This window comes from Labeo rohita, chromosome 7 (assembly GCF_022985175.1).
Source record: "Labeo rohita strain BAU-BD-2019 chromosome 7, IGBB_LRoh.1.0, whole genome shotgun sequence".
In the NCBI taxonomy this organism is placed as follows: Eukaryota; Metazoa; Chordata; class Actinopteri; order Cypriniformes; family Cyprinidae; genus Labeo; species Labeo rohita.
In genome coordinates this window covers 25518023-25544983 of record NC_066875.1, presented here as the reverse complement: position 1 = coordinate 25544983, position 26961 = coordinate 25518023, and the positions used below count along the sequence as shown (strand labels likewise).

The 26961-nt window shown below is 36.7% G+C and overlaps 1 protein-coding gene across 14 annotated transcripts in view; it reads left to right on the top strand.

The window, feature by feature from the left end:
- The window catches only part of dgkza (diacylglycerol kinase, zeta a), a 124840-nt gene that overhangs the window by 89849 nt on the left and 8030 nt on the right, over window positions 1-26961 (top strand). For 13 of the 14 annotated variants that reach the window (XM_051115974.1, XM_051115973.1, XM_051115977.1 and 10 more), the window contains 9 exons: window positions 4812-4852; window positions 4963-5159; window positions 9190-9291; window positions 13122-13178; window positions 19781-19815; window positions 23112-23161; window positions 24787-24907; window positions 26460-26496; window positions 26755-26854. In XM_051115974.1, coding sequence (XP_050971931.1) covers window positions 4812-4852; window positions 4963-5159; window positions 9190-9291; window positions 13122-13178; window positions 19781-19815; window positions 23112-23161; window positions 24787-24907; window positions 26460-26496; window positions 26755-26854 — 740 coding nt within the window. The remainder of the gene's footprint in view (window positions 1-4811; window positions 4853-4962; window positions 5160-9189; window positions 9292-13121; window positions 13179-19780; window positions 19816-23111; window positions 23162-24786; window positions 24908-26459; window positions 26497-26754; window positions 26855-26961) is intronic. The other variant, XM_051115970.1, reaches the window with a different exon arrangement.

Genomic DNA, 26961 nt, shown 5'->3' with positions numbered 1-26961 from the left:
AAATGGCAGAGAGTAAAGGTCAGAGATTCAAAACCATGAGTCAGACCCACAAAATATTCTCTTATCAGTGCCAGAATCAAAGCTAGGAACAGAGAAAGAGTCATAAATCTCCATACTAAAGAACAGAATCTACTCTGGCATTTCAGTGCTAATAAGGAGTGCCGAGATTATTATTGTCAGCGAGAGAGAATTACAGCCACAGGGAAAAAGGGAGGAGCTGTTTGCGTCATATTAACTGCATGTCTGGAATGATGAACTCTGTGAGTATGTGTGTTCCTGCGATCAGCGGGAATTTAAAGGTATAGTTCATACAAAAATGAAAATTTTATCTTTAATTATTCACTCTCATGTCGTTCCAAACCCGTAAGACCTTAAATAAGATATTTTTGATTAAATCTGAGAATTTTCGGACCCTGCATAGACAACAACGCAACTACCACATCCAAGACCCAGAAGGGTAGTAAGGACATTGTTAAAATAGTCTGTGGTTCAACCTTAATTTTATGAAGCTATGAGAATACTTTTTTATTCTCTTCCCTGTCAGTCTTCAATGCACATTCATGAGAGTATGACAACGCATCAAAGACACAGAAGAAAAGAAATTGTTGTATAAGTCATTATTTTTGTTTTCTTTCTGTTCAAAAATTATTCTCGTAGCTTCTGAACCACTAATGTCACATGGACTATTCAAGGCCTTTCTAGGCCTTGAACATGGTGGTTGCGTTGCTGTCTATGCTGTCATCAAAAATATCTTAATAAAAGGTCTTACGGGTTTGGAACAATATGAGGGTGAGTAATTAATGACAGAATTTTCATTTTTGATAGAATTTTTCCCTTTAGGTCATCACCTGGGCATGCATTCTGGGCATGACTTCTATTCCAATTTATGTATTCAGTAAGATTATTAAAATATACATTTTTTGCTTAATTGTTTGTTATTAAGAAAATACTAAATATTTTGAACTTTCTATTAATGAACAAATCCAGAAAAAAATTATCACAGTTTCCAAAAAAAATACTAAGCAGGAATTAACTGCTTTCTACATTTATCACAATCAAAAATGTTTCTTGAGGAACAACTCAGCATATTTGAATGATTTCTGAAAGATCACAGTAATACATTTTTTAAATATATTCAATATATTCATAGAAATAGAAATAGAAACCTGTTATGTTATAGTATTGTAATATTTCACAATATATACCTTTTTATTACTGTATTTTTGATCAAATGAATGCGACCTTGGTGAGCATATAAGACTTCTTTCAGAAACAATAATTTATACTAACCTCAAACTTTTGAACGGTAGTGTATTTATTTAATATCCTACAAGCCCATTTTTGGCATTATGCATGGCTTTATGTGAACAGCTTTTCAATTCTTATAGTAATCTCCTTTTTAATCAGTGTGAAGCTGTGAAGATGTGGATTAATGTCAGCTCAATGAAAAGTGGAGAATCGGACTACGTATGTCTTGATTAAAACGATTCAACAATGTGTTTACAACCTAGTAGTATCAATGCACATTTATATAGTGCCATGTAATGGCAACTAATTTAAAAAGACTGATAAGGGTGAAAAGTAATGGGTGCTTCAAGGAGTCGAGGCTTTCAGATTAACATATTTCATATGTAAACATTCCCTAATGCACTGAACTGTCAAGGAGCAAAGAGATAATTATACACATTATGTATTCTATGAGAATTGATAAATAAAAATAAATAGCTTTTCGCAAACAGGTGACACTTTTGTTGAGAGGTGCACTGAAGCACTGATGCGAGTTGCCTTGAAAGGGCCATCAGACTTTCCTTTGACAGCATCTCTAGATATGGGGAGTCAGTCATCATTATACACAGATCCTGTGTGACAGCTGAGTCACATTCACATAGATCGTAAACTGCTACACATCAAATGCGTGAAATAGTAGACCACAATCCCCTGTTCAATACTTGCATCTTTCCAACCTTTTTTCATCCTTTCATTCCAGTCCCTCCTTCCTCTCTTCCCACCGGCCCACTGCAAAACTCATCTCCTCATTTTAAGACTAAAAGGCTTCTGAGGGCTTTATTACCAGAGCAGAGAACTGCAGGATGAGTCAGAACTTTTTAGAGTGATTGTGGCAGCACTTCTGATCTCAGCTCAGTGTTATGAAGTTGCTGTCAAGTAATTACCAGTGCAAGAAGCGGGAAAGTCTGATCCGAGACCAGTGTTATACAGTTCTCATAGATAGTTCATGCCCCAGAGCAGATGTCACTAGAGTGTGAGGTATCAAATGCATTCATTACTTTTGCTGCAAAAGTCGTATTTACAGGTAAGAGGACAAGCTTGTGGGAGTTTGTGTGTGCATTTTCAGCACATGCATTCTCTTTGGGAGTAATTTGCTTCTAAGAGATGTGAGATCCATAGCGATCTCTCTTTTCCCGCTCATTAAGACAACATGAACAGTGTTTTGTCTGTGAGTGTCACACATCTCCACTAATCCATCAAGACCACTGGTCTAAGTGACTTCTTGTGGCAACCTCTGACTACATTTAGACTGAAGGCAAGTATGGCCCAAATCAGATTTTTTTTTTTTTTTTTCCTCACTTGTGACTCTTCCACTTGTGCCACTTCCGTATGTGATAGTATATCTGATACAAGTCAGATGATTTGCAATGCGACCCCAGTCTGAACAGTCATATTGGAATTCATGTTATTTTAAAGTCACTCGTGATCAACATTCGTCAGGATTCTGCGCTCATGGGAGTCACTTCAAAGATTTTACATATCCAAAGTTATCAGGACAGTTGCGAAAGGTTGTCAGTGGAAGTGTGTCAGAACTTATAAGTATTAAAGTCAGTGACAGCTCTGTATACAAGCAACGGGGTTTACACAGGTCTTTAAAAAAGGCTTAAAAAGTCTTACATAGTTTTTCTGTGAATTAAGGCCTTGAAAAGTTCTTAAATCAGAGCAGCAAGTCTTAAATTCATATGATTGTGGAATTCATTTTTGTGAGGGATTGTTTCCTCATGTGTTTAATTTTAAAGTGAAGCGAAAGCGTAATTTCTGTGCTACACGGCTTAGGTCGCTCAATATTCATTAAACAATTTATGGTAGATGGCGGTATGTGCTCCTTTATCTGCCAGTGACCCTAAAGAAGCAAATGCATTTTGCCAAGCAGATTTTAAACTGCTCTTTTCTGTCACATCTTTGTCTTTATTTTTCATATTGCCTGTGCATAATTTCACTAGCTTCTGCATCAGATCACACAATAAATAAACACATAATCACTCACTTTATGTGCTCTGTTTACTTCTGTATGACAGCGCGCTGCACAAGTGTTGCCAAGTCCACAGTTTTTCTACGGAATTGGGCTACTTTTTCACTGTTGCCGCAGCTTGTTTTTAAACTCAGTGGGTTGAAGTGACCCCACTAACCCCCACGGAAAGCGACTGGGCTAGTTTTGGACTAGTTTTAAGAAGCGACTGGGCAGTGTTTGTTCTGGAAACCTGGCAACCCTGTTAATATTGTTCTTTTGGGTATGCGGGTCAAGTCAGAACCATGATCTGTTCACACTGGAAATATGATATTGGCCATATTTAAAACAAACGTCAACAGAAAAAAAAAATCAGGGCTTGCAGTGTGAACATGCCTCTGATTCACTGACTATACAGTGTATTTAGGCTATAGTAATTATCAGAAGAAAACAGCAATAGACAAAAATATAGGCAAAAGTGAAAACAATGTGTACATGGGTTTGAGTGAGAAAAAGTAAAATGTCATATGAATTTATATGAATATATATATAATATATAATTATATTTATTATTTATTTAAATCTCCTGTTTAAAAATAGGAAAATAGATGCGCTATAGTTGTATATAATTAAATTTTAAATTGTATTGCGTACCTGTTGCTGCTACAATAATGACCTATTTCAATATTTCCGTGCATTTCATCTCTTTCTTCTTTTTATTCTTAACAACACACACTTGCTGTGATGGAGCAGTTATGAAATATTGTTTTTGCAAATACTTTCCAGCATTTCAGTAATAAATACTGTATGCATGCAAATTACAGTGAAGTGTAGCAGTTACTGCACAGTGTTCTGCAGTGGTCATTGAGGTTCTAAACAGTGAATTTTGAATCAATTTCTTCTTGTAAACTCGTGCACTTGTAAATTCGTACGGCAATTAAATTACCACACAGCCTTGGTGTTTGTCAAAAAACAGTAGATAATTCGGCCAGGGATTTTTACGGGAGTGGTGGGAGAAAAAACCCTAGATGTTTTGGAATCAGACAGCAATAAAATTATAGACTAGCCCCTGTAAATGTTGGAAATAGCTTACGTCTCCATGAGAAACAATTACTGTCCAAATAGGGATTCATACAGTTAAATTATATTTCTTTTAAAATGATAATTAAACATTGTTAATAAAATGTTGATTATTATGCTTTGATTAGTTTTGTTCTATGCCTGAGTACTGCAGGCATCTGCACTCAGAGAACTGTTGGAACGTGCATGACATGCATGATTTCTTTCATGTCTGCAGCACTGTTGAGTTACTGATTATGAGCAATAATTAACCCAAATTGGGTCAAATCAACCCAGCTTCCTTCCCCAATAGTCTCAATCAAGTGTTTGAGTTGAAAAAATAACCCAGGGTTTTATAGAGTGCACATGTTGAAACAATAATTTTGTGTAATTGGAAACCTGAACATTAGAACAAGAGAGATATTTTGTCATCTCTTTTGCTTGAACTTGCTCTTGAATGTCTGGTACCTAATCACAGGCCTGATTTGTGTTGTTTTTTTGTGTTTTGTGTTTGCAGCTACAACAGCTGATCGATTCTACAGGATTGATCGAGCTCAAGTGAGTCCTCAGTACAATACCTCTTAGAGTAATTCAAAGTACAATTGAGCAATTTTGAGTATCCACAAACAAATCGTTCACATTTGTCTGGTGTCTGTGTCATCCCTCAGGAGCATCTTAACTACGTGACTGAAATTTCTCAGGATGAGCTGTTCGTTTTGGATCCAGAGCTGGTTGTCACAGAGTCGGTCAGCACGTCGCCGGGTATGCCAGACCTGGTGGACTCCTCTGGTGATGCCCCATCTGACCCACATAAATTTGCCTTCCCATCATCCTCGTCTTCTCCGCCAAACTCACCGGGACCCAGGTGAGACACTGTAAACATACACAGACAAACTGTATTCAGTGCCGCAGTGTCAGCTAAACTGTGCCTGTGTCAGTATAACAATATTTTGATGAGTTATTTCATACAAACTTTAGTACAGAAGACATTTTCATTATTAGTGGCAGCTAATAACTCGGATGGCTGTTAGCTGACAGCAGCTACTGCTCTGTAACATCAGCCAACAGGGAGCAGTAGAGGATCGAGCCGCCTGGTGGCAGTGTGGTTCTCACAGCTCAGCTGCTTTGTACAAATGCTACATTAACACTTATTCTAATGTACCGATAACTGTATGTTTAGCATCCACCTAGGGTACCTTATAGTTGTTGCTTCTTAGATGCTTTTTATATAAACGTATATGTAGGCAGGTTCATACAGGAATGCCTATGCATGTTTGCATGTGCAAATGAGAATGTGATTGTGATTGTGTGTGTATAGCAGGATAATTGCGTGGTTCAGAATGAATAAAACAGAGCGTTTCCTGCAGTGCAGAGCTTGATCCGATTCTCTATTTATAGCCGCCTGAAAAAGTCATACAGCACCGCAGCCCCTGCTAATCTCCTCTGTGTGTGTGTGTGCGTGCGTGTGTGTTTGTGTTTGGAGGGGTAATAGAGCTCAAGACAGAGAAAGAGAATACAGACAGTAATTTAGCTTTTTTGCATTTCTGTTTTTCTGTCTTTGTGAATGTTTAAGGTTTAATTTTTAAATGATTAGATTAAATGAGTTGAAATTGTCAGAATATTTATCTAAGCTTCGTAAGCTTCATCATCACATCCTTTCTGTTTGGTAAGTGTAAAGGTCTGTAATTAGTGTGCATTTGTTTATTTTCTATTATTATATTATTTAACCTTAGATGAATGCTCTGCTGAAAAGACAAGAATGGATTTCTATTGCTGGTTAATGCCAATTAATTAATTTTGTGCTGGTAAAGGCTGTCAGCCAGCATGGTCATTCTAGTGAAGCCAATTGATCATGGAAATCTTATTAGTTAAGCTAGTTAAGAAGCCTGTAGAGGACACCTGCATGCTAGGATCCAATGATAGGGTCCAGCTTCCAAAACACAACATACGCTACTGTTTAAAAGTGTGGGGTCAGTAGGATTTTATGAAATTAATGCTTTTAAATGTTTATTTCTCCCTAGTTTATTTACTCACCCTTATGTTGAACACAAAAGAAAATATTTTGAAGAATTTTGGAGAACCAAACAGTTGCTGGTCCCCACTGACTTTCATAGTAGTGAAAGAAATACTATGGAAGTCCATGGGATCATCAACTGTTTGATTACCAGCGTTCTTCAAAATATATTCTTTTATGTTCATCATAAGAAAGAAACGCATATAGGTTTGGAACGACATGAGTAAATGACAAAATTTTCATTTTTGGGTGAACTATCCCTTTAAATTCAGTTGATCAGATACAGGAAATACATTTACAATCTTACAAAAGATATTTTTACTATTTAAAATAAATGCTGTTCTTTTGAATTTCCTATTCTTTAAAATTCAAAATTCAAAAGTTTACATCCCCCTTTCAGAATCCTTAAAAATAATTATTTGACCAAAATAAGAGGGTTTGTACAAAATGCATGTTATTGTTTATTTAGTACCGACCTGAATAAGGTATTTCACATATAGTCCACAAGAAAAAATAATAGTTGAATTTATACAAATGACCCAGTTCAAAAGTTTATATCCCCTTGGTTCTTAATACTGTCTTTTTACCTGAATGATCCACAGCTGTGATTCCTAGTGATAGTTGTTCATGAGTCCCTTGTTTGCCCTGCACAGTTAAACTGCCTGCTGTTCTTCAGAAAAATCCTTCAGGTCCCACAAATTCTTACGTTTTCCAACATCTTTGTGTATTTAAATCAACAATGACTTTGCTTTTGAGATTCATCTTTTCACATTGAGGACAACTGAGGGACTCATATACAACTATTACAGAAGATTCAAACACTCACTGATGCTTCAGAAGGAAACACGTTGCGTTAAGAGCTGGTTTGGCCTCAACTGTAAATAAAGAAAATCACAGTTTCCACAAACATTTTAAACTGTTTTCAACACTGATAAGAAATAAGAAATGTTTCTTAAGCACCAAATCAGCATATTATAATGATTTCTGAAGGCTCATGTAACAGTAAAAACTAATGTAGTAAATTACATTTTAAAATGAAAACAACTTTTCATATATCTAGCTCATATTTGTCAGGATAAGTTTAATAGGAAATTGATTGATCGGAATGGCTGAATAGTTAGATCTGTGTTGTTTGTGTCATTATCATTGTCCTCCCAGCGTTTTGAAGCAGTCTAATGTGTCTGGTTGAAACACAGACAAGCCGCTGCACTGGGCATAGCTCTTCTGATTATGTCATGATTGTATAACCCATCGGATAGGAGCTTTTGTTTATGGCCCTCAATGGAAAACATCGAGCGAACCCTCAGAGCACTTTCAGTCCTGATGCTGTTGTCGTGTGCTGTGATTGTGAGAAAACACTCAGCCTTTTGTCTTTAGGGGCTGTGGGAGCTTGAGATGTGCTGATATATCCTCTATCTCTCTGTATTTAAACTTCAGCATGTCTTTCTCTCACGTTATACTTACACTCCAGAGTTTGTGTCATTTATCATTGAAATACTACCTTTTCTGTCACCCTTTCTCTTGGGTTCAGTCTAAGCCGCTTGGGTTTTCCACATCAAAGCTGAAGTTTTCTTTAATCAGTCTTGTTTACTTCAATAATTGTGTGCTGTTTATTGAACTCTGTTGTGTTAGAAACACCACAAGCGTACAAAGCCACAAAATGTCGGCATTCAGTTTGGTTTCTGCTTCTATAATGATTTTTTTATATATATGTTTGTGTTTGTTTTTTTGTAGAATGTGTAAAAACAGCAGTATAAAAGATTTCAGATATCATTATGTCCATTCGCTTCGCTTTTTGTTGCAATAGCCTTGGATATTTTCTTTCTTGTCGATACATAAGTATAGTTTCTGCAGTCCTAATGACATGCTTGCGAAACAGCAGGAGTCTTTCAGAGTCTTGGAGAACTTTGGCTCACCTTCTTGTAATTGACAACAGTCCTTTTTCCACATCCTTTTTTACTTCCACTTTTTTGTCCTTTCGCATTGCATTTGCGCATTTCATCTTTTTATTTTACGTGTTTAATCAGAGGCACTTTTTGTTTCGGATGCGTTTTTTTTTGGCAACTTTTCTGCGCCTGATTTGTTGTTAGTCGCACAGGCTCGATCAGTCACACAGGCGTACGACTGCTGATGCGTTTGGCAGGCATTATTACATCCCTTAACTCCCTTGGGCATGAAATAACGATCTCTTGCCGAGGCAACATTGAACATGCTTTTGTTCAATTCCGAATCACACAGAATCGCTCATGAAAGGAATATTAAATTAATAAAAAGATGTAATTAGCCTTTGTGGTGTTCTCTTTGTGGTGTTAAGTGCTGAGTTTGCCAGGGTGAGCTGTGGGTGAACAAAGTGACAGGAAGCATTGTCTTTTTGAGTCTGTAGAAATGTTGGCTTTCTTTCTCTCTCTCTCTCTCTCTCTCTCTCTCTCTCTTGTCTTCGTAATGTTTTTCCACCGGTTATGCTTTTCCACCAAATGAGATCAGACTGCTACAGGGTGATACATGCGCTAGTCGAGATCAAAGGATAGTGTCTCTGTCTCTCTGTCTCCACCTTCATCTGTTCTTTTCCCTTTCTCTCACGTACTATTATTATATACTATAAACAGAAGCAGTATGCATCTAAACATATTTCTATATGTTTTAGGTTTTAGGTTATTCCTCATCTGTTAGATGTGCTTTTGTTAGCCAGACTGTAATATCTCAAAGACTTCCAACTTTAAAGAACAAGTGCACAAATCATTATGATTTGTTAGCAGCTGGACTGTGGTACATCACAGCCTTTGTTTTTTGTTGGCTGCAGATATAATGACTGGCCTGCTGTTTCAGTAACAGATATTCCTCTTGATAATGTCTGTGTGTGTCTCTCGCATTGTATTTTCAGGGTTGCAGAGCTCCAAAGGAAGCGAGTTTCCAGTGACAGTTCTGTGGCAGAAGCACTTGCACACAGTGACTCGCTCAGATCAGCCAAACCAGCTCTCAGCAGGTAAGAACTGCAGAGAGAACATTTATGATCCTCTAGAACACGTCTCTGAAACTTCAGCCACGTGGATCAAGCCTGCTGCCATACAGAAATTGTTTTATTTTTTTCTTATTCAGACTGAATGTTCTTGCGTGTTCTTTCTGATCTGCATTTGTATGGCCCTAAGCAGAATATTGAGTTCTGCGCTGCTATGCGAGATGCAGATCTGTGATTCTTGTGTAGTTCTGTCCTTTCTAGCAAATCTCTGTTATAGTAAACAAGAACTAACTCCTTTTGCATATCTCTTTTTGTGATGTTTTATATAAGTTGCATGGGTATATTTGTAGCAAAAGCCAACAATACATTGTATGGGTCAAAATGATCGTCGTTTTTTTTTTCTTTCTACACCAAAAATCATTAGGATATTACGTAAATATCATGTTTCTTGAAGATATTTTGTAAATTTCCTGCCATAAATATATCAAAACATAATTTTTGATTAGTAATATGCGTTGCTAAGAACTTCATTTGGACAACTTTAAAGGTAATTTTTTTTCAATATTTTTTTTTTTTTTTTTTTTTTTGCACTCTCAGATTCCAGATTTTGAAATAGTTGTATCTCTGGCCAAATATTGTGCTAATAAATAATGTGTTTATATCTGTTTTATAACATCACTCCCCTCTAAAATGTAAAAGATGTGTAAATGTGTTGAGTCTGTGTGCTTGAATCTCTGTTGGTTCATTTGCAACTTCAGCTGTGGCCACCAGGCATTTTTTGTGAAAAGTATGACATCTCATTTACTGTGCAGAAATGCATTTTGCATTTTCCTTGCACTCTATGTGTATGTGTGTATGTGTGTGTGTGTGTGTGTGTGTGTGTGTGTGTGTGTGAAAGAGAGAGTGTGTCCAAAGGGTTTTCATGAAGGTTTTTTAAGGATGCATTTAATAGTTTCCCATGAGCGTTTCATGAGTGCTGCATGAAAAGATTAAACCGTTTTCACATACATGCCATAATGCTTACAGTAAATTGAAGAAAATGCTGGAATGTTTAATTTATTATGTTTGCTTAGAATAAGTCTCTGTTCCTGCTTATATTGTTTAAAAATAGATTTAAAAATTATTTATATTACGGATGCACAATGTTGGATTTTTGCTGATATCAGATATCCCGATATTTTTTCAGCTCATTTTGGCTGATAGCCGATGCCAATATCGATATATTTCCTTTTGTTTGGAAACAACACCAAGTCTGTGTGGAAATGATAAGCAATTTATTTTTTATTTTGGTTAGTTCTTAACAAAAACTTTAGAATTAAACAAACAATAATGTTCTCTATTAGTCCGATAATATAATTCTCTAATCCCCCCAATCCCTAATTTATATCTGTGATGGAGATTTAGTTTGTAAGGCAGACGTCTCCAGAGCTGATTTGTTTTTGACATAATTTAATTTAATTTTATGTTTGATTGGTAAGTATCTGGCAGGACAGAAAGACATTTGGCTCCTGCTTCTTGTGATGATGTGTGTATCTGCATATGTGACCAGGATAAGATTTCCTTAGATGCCCGTTGTTATCCCAGACCTCATAATGGCATACAGCAACCGACCACTGGAAACAGGCCAAGAGATGAAAATGCAAAAAGCTGCTGGCCGTGAACAGTTAGGTTTTACTGCACAGAAGACATAAGGGATATCACTGCCTGACTGCTTTCTAGTCAGAAAGCACAATCACAAATCTCCCTCTTGTGTGAAATCAGCTCTGTAAAGCACAGAGGCCGTCCTGGGCTTACACACTCCTTTGTGCTCCTAAATGATGGGCTCTTTGGGTCCTATTAAGTTTCTCCTAGGGTCAGTGATATCTCAGTAAAGGAAACTCCAATGTCTGTCTGTCTGTGGTACATTATATAACATTTGTGCTGGCCATGAATTGATATGCTCCAGTGGTGTCCAGGCCACGACCCTGCCTGAGGGGAGGAATATCTGGCCAGACCAGAAATAATAGAACCACCCCTGTTTGTAGTGGTGAAATGTGTCTGCATTACATCACATGGCTGTTGTTTTTTGAGTCTCTAAAATGCCACACCAACTCAATCCACAGTCCTTTTAATTTTATTGCCCTATGGTATTTTTTTACTGCCATATACATTTGAGGTCAAAAGTTTACATCACAAACTTTCAGAATCTGCAAAATGTTAATTATTTCACCAAAATAAGAGGGATCATACAAAATGCGTGTTATTATATGTGACCCTGGACCACAAAACCAGTCTTAAGTCGCTGGGGTATATTTGTAGCAATAGCCAAAAATACATTGAATGGGTCAAAATGATTGATTTTTGTTTTATGCCAAAAATCGTTAGGATATTAAATAAAGATCATGTTCCATGAATAAAATTCCTACTGTAAATATATCAAAACTTAAGTTTTTGATTAGTAATGTGCATTGTTAAGAACTTTCTTTGGACAACTTTAAAGGTGATTTTCTCAGTATTTGGATTTTTTTTGCACCCTCAGATTCCAGATATTCAAATAGTTGCATCTCTGCCAAATATTGTTCTATTATAGCAAACCATACATTAATGGAAAGCTTATTTATTCAGCTTTCAAGTGATGTATAAATCTTAATTTGGAAAAATTTACCCTTATGACTGGTTTTGTGTACCAGGGTCACATATAGTACTGACCTGAATAAGATATTTCACATAAAATATGTTTACATATAGTCCACAAGAGAGAATAATAGTTCATTTTTTATAAAAATGACCCTGTTCAAAAGTTTACATACCCTTGATTCTTGATGCTGTGTTGCTACCTGAATGATCTACAGCTGGTTTTTTTTTTTTTGTTTAGTGATAGTTGTTCATGAGTCCCTTGTTTGTCCTGAACCGTTAAACTGTCTGCTGTTCTTCAGAAAAATCCTTCAGGTCCCACAAATTCTGTAGTTTTCCAGCATTTTTGTGTATTTGAACCCTTTCCAACAATTACTGTATGATTTTTAGATCCATCTCTTTAGGACTCATATGCAACAATTACAGAAAGTTCAAACACTCACTGATGCTTCAGAAGAAAAAACATGCATTAAGAGCCATTTTTTAACCAAATGGCGATGTGTAAATTTTTCTTATTTTGCCTAAATATCATATTTTTTGATTACTGCTCTTCAGAGGCTACAGAAGATACTTACACGTTTTACCCCCCCAACCCGGCTCTTAATGCATCATTTTTCCTTCTGAACCTTCTGTAATAGTTTCATATGAGTTCCTCAGTTGTCCTCAGTGTGAAAAGATGGATCTCAAAATCATACAGTCATTGTTGGAAAGGGTTCATATACACAAAAATGCTGAAAAACCAAAGAAATTTGTTGGACCTGATGGATTTTTCTGAAGAGCAGCAAGCAGTTTAACTGTTCAGGACAAACAAGGGGCTCAGGAATAACTATCACTAGACAAAAAAAAAAACAGCTGTGGATCTTTCAGGTAACAGCTTTTGAACCGGGTTTTTTTTTATAAATTCAACTATTATTTTCTCTTGCGGACTATATCTAAACGTCTTTTATGTGAAGTATCTTATTCAGGTCAGTACTAAATAAACAATAACATGCATTTTGTATGATCCCTCTTATTTTGGTAAAATAATTAAGATTTTGCAGATTCTGAAAGGGGGATGTAAACTTTTGACTTCAACTGTAAGCATCAGTTTTTCTTTTGGGTAATGAAAATGTTGTTTGTACTGTATCACTGTTATGTCAAAGATTATTGTTTATGGTCATGTCTTTATCATTTCTGTCTTACATTTCTGTTCATTTTTTTGCTCGTTTTTTGGTTTAATTTTTTTGTTTGTTGTTGTTTTAAAGGGTGGGGGGTGTTCATCGGTCAAATACAACAGCAGCAGATTTCAAACCTACCAGCAGGTGAGACAAAGCTTTACAGACTATGTTTCTGTATTCGTCCCCTCTCTGTACCCTTTTAAATGCATCTTCTCAGAGCTGCTATAGATGTTAGTGTTGAAAGTGTTCAAAGAGCGGCTCTACTCTTTTAATCCCAGTGGGAATAGTTACTGGCGGCCAGTGGCTTTTCTTAACGTGGGCTATGAGTGTCATTGCTGCAATGAGGAAATGAACTCCAGCACAGCGGGACCACACCATTTCTGCTGCTTATTATTATTTTTACCAGCCTGTTCTGTTCCTTATTAGGCCCAGCTGTCTCTGTTCTGTTGACACGACTTTGGAGGAGAGATGCACACACATGAACAAGTACACATAAACAAGCAAAAGTTCTGCAAAGTAAAGTACAATCAGAGCAGTAATTTACCCTGTTCTGGCCTAATCTAGTCTGTGCTGGTCCAGTGTAGTCACTCCTAGTCTGGTTTGTTCGTGTCTTGTCTTGTCTGGCATTCTCCAGTGGGATGTCTGTCATCCTATTCTGTAACTGCTGTTTACTTAAAGACTATGGGCCGGTTCACACAGAATGCATTTTTATGTTCCACTTCACTGGTTTTTGCTTTTCTATGTAAACAGCTGCTACACAGACATCTTTGACAATTGCGGTATGTCTCACTGCTTTTTCAGCGTCTCGCGCATAAGCTCCCCATTTTTAAGATACTGTTTAAGGTTAAAAGAAGTTCAACTTTCAAAACCACATCTTAAGACTTAACCTTTCTTTCATTCATCAGTGCTGCAGCTCTGCAGTCACATACTATATCTTGCATTTTAAAAGCAAAAACTGTATTCTTTTGTGAACGGCCCCTCTTAATGGTAATCCCATGTATATTAAGACTTGTATGGCTTAATATAGTGTAAATAATGTCTCTTACTGAAATCTGTGGTAGAAAACCCATGAAAGATTTACATTATGTAAAAACCCACTTCGTTTTATACATATTTTGGGCGCCATTATTTAATCTGTACCGAATTTCCATACCTGAGAACGCATCTGATCGTGTACGTTACAGAGAGATAAAGACCCGGTGATGTGATGTCACCCCTGCAACTCGTTCAAACACAGGGCAAAGAGTTCATTCATAAAAATGGAATTACTCTATAGTGCAGAATGCCACAGAATTCATACATTTTTGGATGAATAAATCAAAATTAGGTCTGTCACTTCATTCGAATCACGATATAGACTAGTGTCTGTGAATATTAAAACACAACAAGTTTAAATATGAATCCATTTAAATATTAATCCTGTATGTTCCGCTTGCCTCTGTATAAATGAATGGTGGAGACGCAGTTTTGTTTACATCACAGAACAGCAGCAGAAGTCCAATTTAATTTATTAAGTGAAGTGAGAAGAGTGAGTTTAATGGAAGTTCTAAGAGTTTGACGTTGTATTTTGTTGTTGCTTGAATTGGATCGATGGTGAATTGCTGATAATTTGAAAGTGAAACTAAAATGTGCACTTTTACAAGGTATTTAAAAGAGAAGGAAAGTGAGGAAAAGAGGGAAAACTCAAATGAACAAATCAGTTTTGGCCTTATTTTTTCACTGAAATAAATGTTTTTGTTGTTACACAGAGAGTATAGCTTTGGTCTGCTAAAATCATCAAAGGCATCAGGGCTAAAGTAGAGAAAACAAAGACGCAGGTATTCAGGAAGTTTTATTTATCCACAGGTATCTTCCTATTCTTTTCTCCTTGTCTTATTGCTAGGAGAGCAGTGAAGACTTGCATCGCTTCTCTTGTTGCCCTTCGGCTGAAACCAAAAGTCCAAAATATGTATGAAACAGAGACATAATTTACATTATATGAACCCAATATACAAGTCTTAATTCCCGGGGTTTCCTTTAAAGGGATACTTTAAAAGGGACACTCTAAAATGAAAATCCTGTGATCATTTACCCATCCTCTTGTCTTTCCAACCCTATATGACTTCTTTTGTTGAACATCAAATAAATATATATTTGAGCAGTGTCTTAGTTCATACAATATCAGTAAGTTGTTGTATGATGTTATTTTGAACAACGCTAAAAAGTCATATATGTTTGGAATGACAGAGTGAGTAAATGATAAAAGAATTCTCATTTTTTTTTAGTGAACTGTCCCTTTAAGGAATGTCTTCAATCTGGTATAGACAAGCACAAAGACAGCTTGTTAAAACTGTGACGGCCTGTAAACCCAATCTCTTCTTTAACGGCACTATCTCTTCCAGTGCCCATATTCTACAGCTCATCAATACCTCAGATCAGCTTAGCATGCTTGAAAGTTTGATTAAACCAACAGCTTGTGCTCTCTCTCTCTTTCTCTCCCTCTCTGTATCTCTGTCTACCAGAGAAATTGATTAGGTTTCTGCTCTTGTTGGTTTAATTTTGAATAGAAGCCGTAATTAATTGATGCATGTTTTATGTTGTTTTTCCTGTCATACATAAATGAGGGATTTGTATTTTCCTCTGTAATGGAATTATAGCCGGGCCCATGAGTAACTCTCATTCTGAGACAGATTTACATCTGAACACTGATACTCCAAGCAAATAACAGCAGGAGGAAGCAGGAGCGTGAGTGAGAGATTAGCCCCTTGTTTCCTGTGCAGTCTGAGCGAACCGTCTTTAATGTGGTGTCTGCAAATGGTAAATTGGAAGGCGCATAATAAAGGTTACATTGATGAGGAGAAGCAAACAAGGAAAGATACGCAAGAGCAGCGAGGGCAGTTTAATGACGCATTGCAGCTTTCATTACCAAGCTGAGATCCCGTTCATGCCAAAGCCTGATTTGTCCCTAGTGAGCTGAACTTTGACCCTTAAAACCTTCCTACATTGAAGTATATTGAAGTTTGCTCTAATGGTATTGTATTCACAGCACGGACCATCAAGCGCCCTCATTAAGACTTGCTTTTGTTTAACGAAAAGACCTCTGCTCATAAATCTCACTAGTGATTAGAGGGAGAACATTCCAGTCCACAATCAATAATAAAACTAGCTTGCAAATGCGATTTGTCGTGTACTGGTAAGAGATGGTGATCTGGCTGAGTAAACGCCAGGCCAGTCTAGATTCAGATTGCTGTTTCTCTCTAAAGCTAATAAGGGGTTTCTGGACTCATATCAAATAATTGGCTTGATGTCACATTTCTACCCTTTCTGTAAATGTGGTAAATTACTAGCAATTACAGCTAGCAAAAACTCAATAACCCCATTATAGCTGCCGTGAGCTATTTTGCGGTGTTGAGAATGTGTGTTAGGGTGTCTTTTTGAGAGTGTGTTGTGAAAGCAGGCTGAGGAACGTCAGTAATTGCAGCTGCCGTCTGGGTTACATACCAAGGAATGGTTCAGACATGTTGAAACACTGGATGATCATTTAGGCTGGGGGAATAAACCGCTAGCCAGCTTTTCCTCTGGGACATGATGGTTAGACAGATACATTTGCACTGATTCCAGTCACATACATCAAGCTCACATAATACACAGATTTGAGTGACATCATCGCATCTTCCCTAATGCGAGTCCCAACTCAGCTGTACACCTTTTTTTTGTCTGAAGAGGTTGTCTCAGCAAAATGGATTTGGCTGAAAATAAATGTGGATGCAATGTGAATCAGTTTTAAGTGGTTAAGTTGTGTTTTTCTCAACTGTAGTGCTGCTGTGAACTTTCAGTCACACAGGAAAAGATTGCCTTCTCTGTACATTCCCCACGGCTGACCTGAGATCAGTGTATTTGAACGTCATTTGTCATGATAGAGCTATATGAAAAGATAAATGATGATTGATAGAGATGGTTTTTGATAGCTGAGAGTCACAATTTGTGGTTTCAGGGATCTGAGATCCACTTACCTGAGCAAATTTCACTGCCTGGAGGCTAAACCTCAGCTGCAAGGCTAGAGGGGACATGCAGACATTACAGTAAAGGTGTGTGTGTGTTAGGAAGACATGTTAGAGACCAGATTTATGAGCCTATGAACTGCTTTTAATTACGGGACACACTCAGATTCCTTAGCAAGGGTAACACTCTTTCTCTCTCTCTCTCTCTCTCACACACACACACACGCACACAATCACTCATAGGCATATCACAATGAAAACAGTGTGTTATGGCTTTGACTTAAGTGTTCGTGAACTCCTTCACCTTTCCCTCCATCTTTTTCTGTCTCACTCAATTTGAGGGTGTGTTTGAAGTGAAACAGGTTTATTGTTTTACAATTGACTGTGATCTGACCTCTCTTGACCTCTGACCCTACTATGATATACAAAAGATCTGCATTACAGTCAACTCTTATTCGACAAGCTGTAGGAAACAGTTACATATTTCCTTGCGGTGTGTTTCTGGTGATGACACCATCTCAGAACCACATTGCTTTTAGCAAAATTCAAGATCCAAAGCCCTGTGCGGCACACGTCTTTATTTCTTAATGTCCCAGCCTTCTTAGTGTGGGGTGGGGAGCACTTTGATCAAATATTCTTTTAGGTGAGAGCGCACAGGAGATGCTCCAGTCAGGGGAAGAGACAGAGAGGAGGTGTAGTGTCAACGATGGCATCGTCATTAGGTGTGTTCGACTTTGGATGTGCCTGCCTTACCGATCAGCGAGGTTTTTGAGGGAGGAGTTGAAAAAGTTATCAAAACGGACACTTTAACTTCTCGTAGTGACGTTCGCACAGTGTTTGTGTACGTTGTCACAGACAGAGTGGATTAGATGTAATACATCTCAGATAAACAGACTTTTGAATTTTATGTGTAGCTACCAGAAACACAGTTCATTGAATTCAGAGGTAACGAGTTCACATACACCTTGCAGAATCTGCAAGTACTGACCTGAATAAGATATTTCACATAAAAGACATTTACATATAGCAAAATAATAGTTGAATTTATAAAAATGACGATTAAAAGTTTACATACGCTTGATTCTTAATACTGTGTTTTTACCTTAATGATCCACAGCTGTTTTTTTTTTTTTTTGTGACAGTTGTCCCTTGTTCATCCTGAACAGTTCTTTAGAAAAATCATTCAGCTCCCACAAATTCATTGATTTTTTTTTTTTTTTTTTTTTTTTTTTTTTGTGTGTGTGTGTGTGTGTGTGTGTGTGTGTGTGTGTATTTGAACCCTTTCCAATAATTACTGTGTGATTGTGAGATCCATCTTTTCACACTGAGGACAACTGAGGGACTCATATTCAACAATTACAGAAGGTTCAAACGCTCACTGATGCTTCAAAAGGAAACATGATGCATTAGAAGCCATAGAAGCCACGGTGTAAACTTTTGAAAAGAATGACAGTATTTACATTTTATTATTTTGCCTAAATATATATATTTTTTTATTTAGTACTGCCCTTCAGAAGCTACAGAAGATTTACCCTGATCTTTAAATTCAACGTTTTCACCTCCGGCTCTTAATGCATTGTGTTTCCTTCTGGAACATCAGTGAGCATTTGAACCTTCTGTAAAAGTTGCATTTGAGTCTTTCAGTTGTCCTCAGTGTGAAAAGATGGATCTCAAAACCATATAGTCATTGTTGGAAAGGGTTCAAATACACAAAAGTGCAGAAAAACCAAAGAATTTGTGGGACCTGAAGGGTTTTTCTGAAGAACAGCAGACAGTTCAACTGTTCAGGACAAACAAGGGACTCATGAACAACTATCACTAAACAAATAACACAGCTGTGGATCATTCAGATAACAACACGGTATTGAGAATCAAACGCATGTAAACTTTCGAACAGGGTCATTTTTATAAATTCAACTTTTATTTTCTCTTGTAGACTATATGTAAATGTCTTTTATGTGAAATATCTTATTCAGATAAGTACTAAATAAAAAAATAAACATGCATTTTGTATGATCCCTCTTATTTTGGTAAATGAATTAACGTTTCCCAGATTCTGCAAGGTGTATGCAAACTTTTGACTTCAACTGTAAGCTGTATTATTTATCCATTTTATTTTGAACAGTATGACATTAAGATTATATGAAAAGAGTTTTTACTGTTATAAAAACACTGATTTGTGAGCATTAGTAGAACTGAGGGTGTCAGAATAAACATGAAATGCACACCATCGGTGAGTCTGACCAATCGTGAAATGGCTCTTATCATTAGAGCTTGTGCAGCCACTCTAGAAAATTATGCTGGCTTATCTAGCCAACTGCTCTCGACTCGCTCTTGTGATACTTTGATGGTCAAAACAAAATTTCTAACCGATATGCCGTGCTCAAAACTCATGCTCATGTTCTGTGCAGTGCCATGTGAAGTCAAACAGACCTCATGTCATACAGATAGCATTGCTAATTTGAGTTCTCTTAATTCATCTCTTGCAGATATTATGAAGCTCACTTCTTTTATTCTTTTGTTCAGTAAATCTCTGAGATATTGAATGTTGAGTGGGGGTTAAAAGAGTGCATGCATGTGCATTGTAGCCATTCTTTAGAAAAATCTAAACAGCTTTATCAGGAAAAACATTAGGAGATAATTCAGTGGCTTCACAGTGTGTGCATCAAGAATTTCAGATACCTGCTGTGAAGAAGTCCCCTAAAATATTTGTGTCAGTTGATTTGAAGTGTATCATTCACACAGATGTTTTTGTTTCTCTCACAGGTTTGAGAAGAGCGACCTGAACAATGCAAACTCTGGTAAGAAGTTTAAGTGTTTCTTCAGTGAATGAACATCAAGTGAACTTTACCCAGTGTTGCTTTGGATAAAAAGTTCTAATTCTAAACGAATATATGGAAATGGCACAACAGTGAAGGCTGAAGTCTTTCCTTGTAAGAACAAGTTAAGTTGTACAGGTCCCTGCGAGAAGCAAATTGGGACCGCTGCGTGTAGTAGAGCAGCTCTTGCTCAGTGAATCATTTCTGACTTTCATTACGTGTAAGTTGAGCGTAAACGCTCCTTGGTCTTGGTTCTTGTTCCTTTTTTAATGAGCTGCTGCCTGTCAGGAGAGGGCATGTGCCAAGGCTGTGGTGTTTTCCGCTCTCTTGGCATTGGTAGGGGCAGGAAGAGAGAGAGCGGAGGAAAGGGCTGTCTCACAGTCTGTGAGGTGCAGCGAGGCAGAGCAGGTTATCATCACTCACATTGATCCACATTAGAATTCAGCGCTAGCTCCAAAGCTTCCTGGCTCGAGCTGAGGAGGAACGCATTTCCAAAACCTGATTTGGCTCTGTGCACGCTTTCTCTAGACAGGAAAAAAGACTCTTCAATTCCATAAAGCGGCCGAGTTTTGAGAGCTGGATTGGAGCGGGCATATCTTTAGACACAGGCGTAGATTTAGCTTTACAGCGCGTGTTAGCCCGACATCCCAGCTGGGTGTTTTCATATTTTACCTCTCGAGGTTTGTAAAGCAACACACAAGATTGCTGGATTAGGAAGGCAAATCTACAAAGGGCATTGCAAAGCTTTGAACACAGATTTAGCATATTGAGACTGAACCCTCAGAGCCAGCATCAGCTAATGTGATTAACACCCGTAATTAAAATCGTATTTTTACTCCCGTTTTAACTGTCTGCTCCCAAAGCATTAAATAAACAGAACATCTTCTTGTGTAACTCTGAATAACTTAATATTGAACAAATATGCATAAGCGATTCATGCATGCAGGCAGTTTTTGAATAATAATACCTTTAAGTAATTTGGGAGTCGTCAATCGTCATGAGGAAACTACAACACCAGTATTTGCACATCTGGTATCACAGCTTTACAAATCTTTTACTAGTAACACATTTGTTTTTTTGCTGATGCCATACAGTTTCATACATATGGTCTCATTTCATCTTTTGAAATTTATTTTCATCTTCTCACAAATTCATCTTCCAAACAGTGTTTTTGCCTTAGCCTGAATCACTACAGTAAGCCTATAAAAATAATGTATATTTTAGATCTGTCAGGTCAGATTTAGTGGGAAACTGCATTCTTCTATCATTTGTCTGTGTGTTTATGTAGTAAAGGAAAGAAGGTCAGGTTACTACTGTATGCAGTGGAAAGTGTCATAGCAGGTTGCAGCTACCATCGAACTAAAAATGAATTCCAAGTGAAAGGAAAAGCACCAGTGCCTGTAATAAAAACTCAACTTTTTCTTGGCTTTTCAAAAATCTTTCAAAAATGCTTAGACTCATATTTATTAGGTTCATAAAAGAATGTCAATCTCTAAACCAGTTACTACTTTGGTCTGTTTGCCTATAACTAGAACTAGAAATTTTGATGTCTTATGACAAACTTTTGTAACAATTTTTTTTTTAAAAAATGAGTCAAAACAACTGTACTTTCTCTTAATTTTTTTTCTTAGACATCTGTCTTAATTTCATTATTTATTTATTTATTTATTTATTTATTTATTTATTAGAGTTTTGATGATGTTGGTTACGTTCACATATATGGTGCTTATGTATTAATTCATCTGTGCGTTATAGTAAAGCAGAACTCAAGATCACCAAAAAATGGTCCTCCACAAGTAACAAATTACAGTTTTATTCAAAAGTTTGGGAACTCTTTGCAGAATCTGTGAAAATGTGAATCAAAAAAAAAAAATTTGCTGAAATTATTAAAATTACCACCTGCAAAAGTTAATACTGTGTGTGGTTACCTAGATGATCTACGACTGTTTTTTTTGTTGTTGTTGTTGTTGTTGTTGTTTTGTCCACTCAACAAGTCCATTGTTTGTTTTGAACAGTTAAACTGAGCACTGTTCTTCAGACAAATCCTCCAGGTCCTGCAGATTCTTGTTTTCCAGCATCTTTTGCATATTTGAACCCTTTCCAGCAGATTTTGAGATCCATCTTTTCTCACAGAGAACAATTAAAGCACTCAAACACAACTATTAAAAAACATTCACTGATGCTCCAGAAGGAAACACGATGCATTACCAGCCAGGGGGTGAAAACATTTGAACAGGATGTCCAAATTTTTCTTATTTTGTTGAAATATATATATATATTTTTTCCATTTAGTACTGCCCTTTGGAAGCAACAGAAGATATTTGCATGTTTCCCAGAATACAAATTAAGTACAATTTAACTTGATCATCAAATTCAAAATGTTTTCACCCCCCAGCTCTTAATACATCATGTTTCCTTCTGGAGCATCAGTGAATGTTTGAACTTTTTTTAATTGTTGTGTTTGAGTCCCTCAGTTGTCGTCAGTGTGATAAGATGTATCTCGAAATCATACAGTCACTGCTGGAAAACTGCTCAAATACGCAAAAGAATCTGCAGGTTCTGGAGGATTTTTCTTAGGAATAGTGCTCAGTTTAACTGTTCAGAACAATCAAGGGACTCATGAACAACCATCACAAGACAAAGCAGGGGGTTATTTTAATAATTTCAGCTATTGTTTTGTCTTGTGGCCTATATGTAAGCATCTTTTATGTAAAATATCTTACTTATATCTCTCTTATTTTGTTAAAATGATTCACATTTTCACAGATTCTGCAAGGGGTTCCCAAACTTTTGCATAAAACTGTATGCTTCAACCAGAGTCAAAAGTTACATAGTATAGCTTTAATTGCAAGCAAGTAAAATTATTAAAATAAGATCAGGATTAATTAAAATTACCCAGCTACCAAAAACTACCAAAATTATACTTCAGTCTCAATTAACTATTTTATTTTATGCTGGTGACGTGCTGTTTTGGTCACATTTCATCTTGGTAAACTCAGTCTTTGCCTAAATTACACTTGAGTAATCATATCAAAATAAGTTTAAGATCAATTAAGTTATGAAAACAGCAAAAAAAGAAAGAAATTATGTTTCAGTATCCATTAACTCTGTTTTTGATGCTGATGACAAAGGTTTTCACACATCTAGTCATTTAATCTTGGTAAACAGTCTTTGCTTTGCAAAATAAGTTCAAGATCACTTGACACACTATAAAAAAAGAAAAAAAGAAAAAATACCCTTGATTCTCCATTAACAGAGTACTCTTGTTTATTTAACAGTGTCAGCAGACAATCTAATTGAATGTGTGAAGAAGAAAGACCATCAGAAGGTAAGATCATTTGAATATATTAAAGGAGTAGTTCATTTCCAGAACAAAAATGTACATATAGTGTACTCACCCCCTTGTCATCCAAGATGTTCATGTCTGTCTTTCTTCATTCGTAAAGAAATTGTTTTTTGAGGAAAACACTTCAGGATTATTTTTGTACAATGGACTTCTATGGTGCCCCCCGAGTTTGAACTTCCAAAATGTAGTTTAAATGCAGCTTCAAAAAGCTCTAAGCCCCTTCTTCCTTGGCTGGGATCGCTTAGAGCCCTTTGAAGCTGCATTTAAACTGTGTTTTGGAAGTTCAAACTCAGAGGCACCATAGAAGTCCACTATATGGAGAAAAATCCTGAAATGTTTTCCTCAAAAAAACACAATTTCTTTATAAATATTGAACATCTTGGATGACAAGGGGGTGAGTACATTATCTGTACATTTTTGTTCTGGAAATGTACTACTCCTTCAAGTACACGCTATATACAACAACCTTCATTTTTTGCCTTCTAGGCTTCTCCGATGTTGACTTTTGACAGTTTTTTTTTTTTTTTTTTTTTTTTTTTTTTTCCCTAACAAAATTGTTTGCAATACACCGATTATTTGAGTAGGTAGTTTGGATGTTGTGTTTTACAGTGATTTAATATGCAAGAGAGCGATCCGTGTGCTTTTAGTTAAATGTTCACTTGGCCTAAAGGATATTCTGTCGTCTCTAACGCAGGACTGACCTCACCATTAAATGTCAAGTATCTTGCAGAGCGGAGGCGGAACCAGATAAATGATCCTGCATATTCTCTTGACCTTTCACTCGTTCTTGGTTTCTATGGTGACCAAACAGACTTTCTCCAGAATGATAATCTCTCTTACCCAGCCCAAAACCTGTTCCCACTCGTAATGCCTCAGTACAGAGAGATATATAATTTCAGATATATCAATGTTTGGCAGGTTGCAGTGGGCAGTGATGTGCATTACACCGCATCCTTTATCTGCCCCAGTTAGCATCTCACCACCCTTACAGCTGGACCATACAACCAAACATGGTCAACTCTGACATTTAAACTCGCATGAAATATGCAGAACTACATACAGACTCTCAGACACTCAGGTGTGTCTGTAATTACCAGGTTGTGGAGTGCAGAGAGTGCACTGTTTAGTGTGTAGATGGTGTCTTCTCAGTCCTCCCAGGGCATTCATCTCCTCCAAATGAGACTGAAAACTGGTGAATAAAAAACCTCTGATGATACTAATCTTTCTAGACTTACTGGACTGGTGATAATACCAGTATTTTATGCCCAAACTCTCTCTGGTGTATAAAAGAGTGCTGGCAAGTTTCTGACAGATTTTTGGGCTTTATCGCATGGAAGGGTCCTTTGAACCTATTGAGACGGTCACTGGCATGTTTGCTATCAGCCTCCAGCCAAACTTGTTCTTTTCTCCTTAAGCACATCTGAGTCCAATCACCAGGTTCTGTTTGAATAACCATGTGGAAACCAGTACTTTTTTTGGCACTTCGCAGTAATTAATAACACTCAGAGACCATGTGGCTTCCCGTAATGATTCTCTCTTTGGTTTTCTGTTGTTTGGGATGTTTTTCTCAGTGTTTGTTTGTATGACTGGCAGCTTTTTCTCTGCAGTTGAAGGAGCTGCATAAGAAGGGGGCAGACCTGTGTGTGCAGGACCCCGTGGGCCGCACCCTACTGCACTATGCTGTGGAAGTGGGAAGCAAGGAGATCGTCAGATACATCATTGATAATGGTAAAATGATCACATAACACGTATCTGTTACAGCTCTCAAAAGCTGCTGGCATAGACAAAAGGGCTTAATGTATATCTTGTCATTTCTGTTTAATAATCAATTTAAAAGCTGCGTATGTGGAGTAGATTTTGAAATGTCTACTATCTCTCAGTTCTCAAATTCAGACTACTAGTGAAAACTATATCTCAGTTTATATTTTTAATACAATTTCTTAACTACAAATGATTTTGTTAACACAGTATTTTATGTCAAAAGTTGATTTGGTTAACATGATTGCAGTGCAGTATCGTATCAAATTAACGTCTTAATGTTTTCTTTTTTGTTTACATTTTTTCAACATATTTATTTCTAGGTATATTTGTTTTAATTGTTGTACAATACTAGTTAAAGTTGGTTCACACCTGCATATTCATTGCTATATTTTAAAATGTGAAAAAATACACTACCAGTCAAAAGTTTTTGATGATTTTTATTGTTTTTAAAGAAGTCTCTTTTGCTCACCAAGCCTGCATTTATTTGATCCAAAGTACAGCAAAAACCGTAAAAATCTGAAATATTTTTACTATTTAAAATAACTGTTTTCTATTTGAATATATTTTAAAATGAAATTTCTTCCTGTGATTGCAAAGCTGATTGTTTGCATCATTACTCCAGTCACGATCTTTCAGAAATCATTTTAATATTCTGATTTGGTGCTCAAAAAAACATTTATTATTATTATTAGTAGTAGTAGTAGTAGTAGTAGTAGTATTGTTGTTGAAAACAGCTGAGTAGAATTTTATTTAGGTTTCTTTGATAAATAGAAAGTTTAGAAGAACAGCATTTATCTGAAATAGAAATCTTTTGTAACATTGTAAAATGTCTTTCTCATCACTTTTGATCAGTTAAAAGCGACATATAATAATGAATGTTTCTTGAACAGCAAATCTGCATATTATTATGATTTCTGAAGGATCATGTGACACTGAAGACTGGAGTAATGATGCTGAAAATTTAGCTTTGTTCACAGGAATAAATTACATTTTAAAATATTCAAATAAAAATAGTTCTTCTAAGTAGTAAAATATTTCAAAATGTTACTGTTTTTGCTGTATTTTGGATCAAATAAATGAAGCCTGTTTCTTTAAACAAAAATAAAAAAAACGTACTGTGCAAAAACTTTTGACTGGTAGTGTGATATCGAAACTGACATAAATGGACATTATATTTATAGATTGTACATTTTGTTTTGGCTTTGTCTAAAAAAACAAAAAAAACAAACATAACATACATTTTTATCTACAAAACAAATTTCAAGCTTCCAATCCTTTAGGTCAACAGGTCTCCATGATCATAAAAAACACATTCAGGTGTGTCCAAACTGACTGGTGTTTGCTTTCAGTCGCTGGTTAGTTTGTTACCTCTAGTGTATGTGGGGGGGGTGGTGTGTGAAGCAGGTCATCTCTTTCTCCCACGCAAGCTTTTTACAGCTCTTCATTAAGCAACACACCATCACCTCAGGGCACATGCTTTAGTGTGGTTGCGAGGTTTGATTATTTTTTTTTTCTACAGCACCCACCGATATCCTGGATGTAACAGAGAGAGAAAAGTGAGTGTCATTCTGAATGCACACTGATGCCATTTGTTATTTTTATCTGTTGACAGTAGAGGTTCACGTTCTGTTTTGTAATACTGTAGTCAGGACTGGCTCACTCAAAAGGCCAGGCTTTCTCAGGAATTATTTTGAGTTTCATTTTTAACAGCCTCAAACTTGTCTTGTTTTTCTGACTTTTGCTTTCTCTGTCTATTTATCCCCCTCTCTCTATCTCTTGCTTCCTCTTTGTCTGTCTCTTTCTTTCTTATTCAGTGGAGAGACGGTATTGCACAAAGCGGCCTCGTTGTGTCAGAGGACAATCTGTCATTACCTAGTGGAGGCGGGAGCATCTCTCATGAAGACAGACTTACAGGTGAGAGAGACATGTAGAGACATAGAGTTCATGTTCATGTTTGATGCTAGAATAAAGGGAATAGTTCATCCAAAAATGAAAATTCTGTCTTTATTACTCACCCTCAT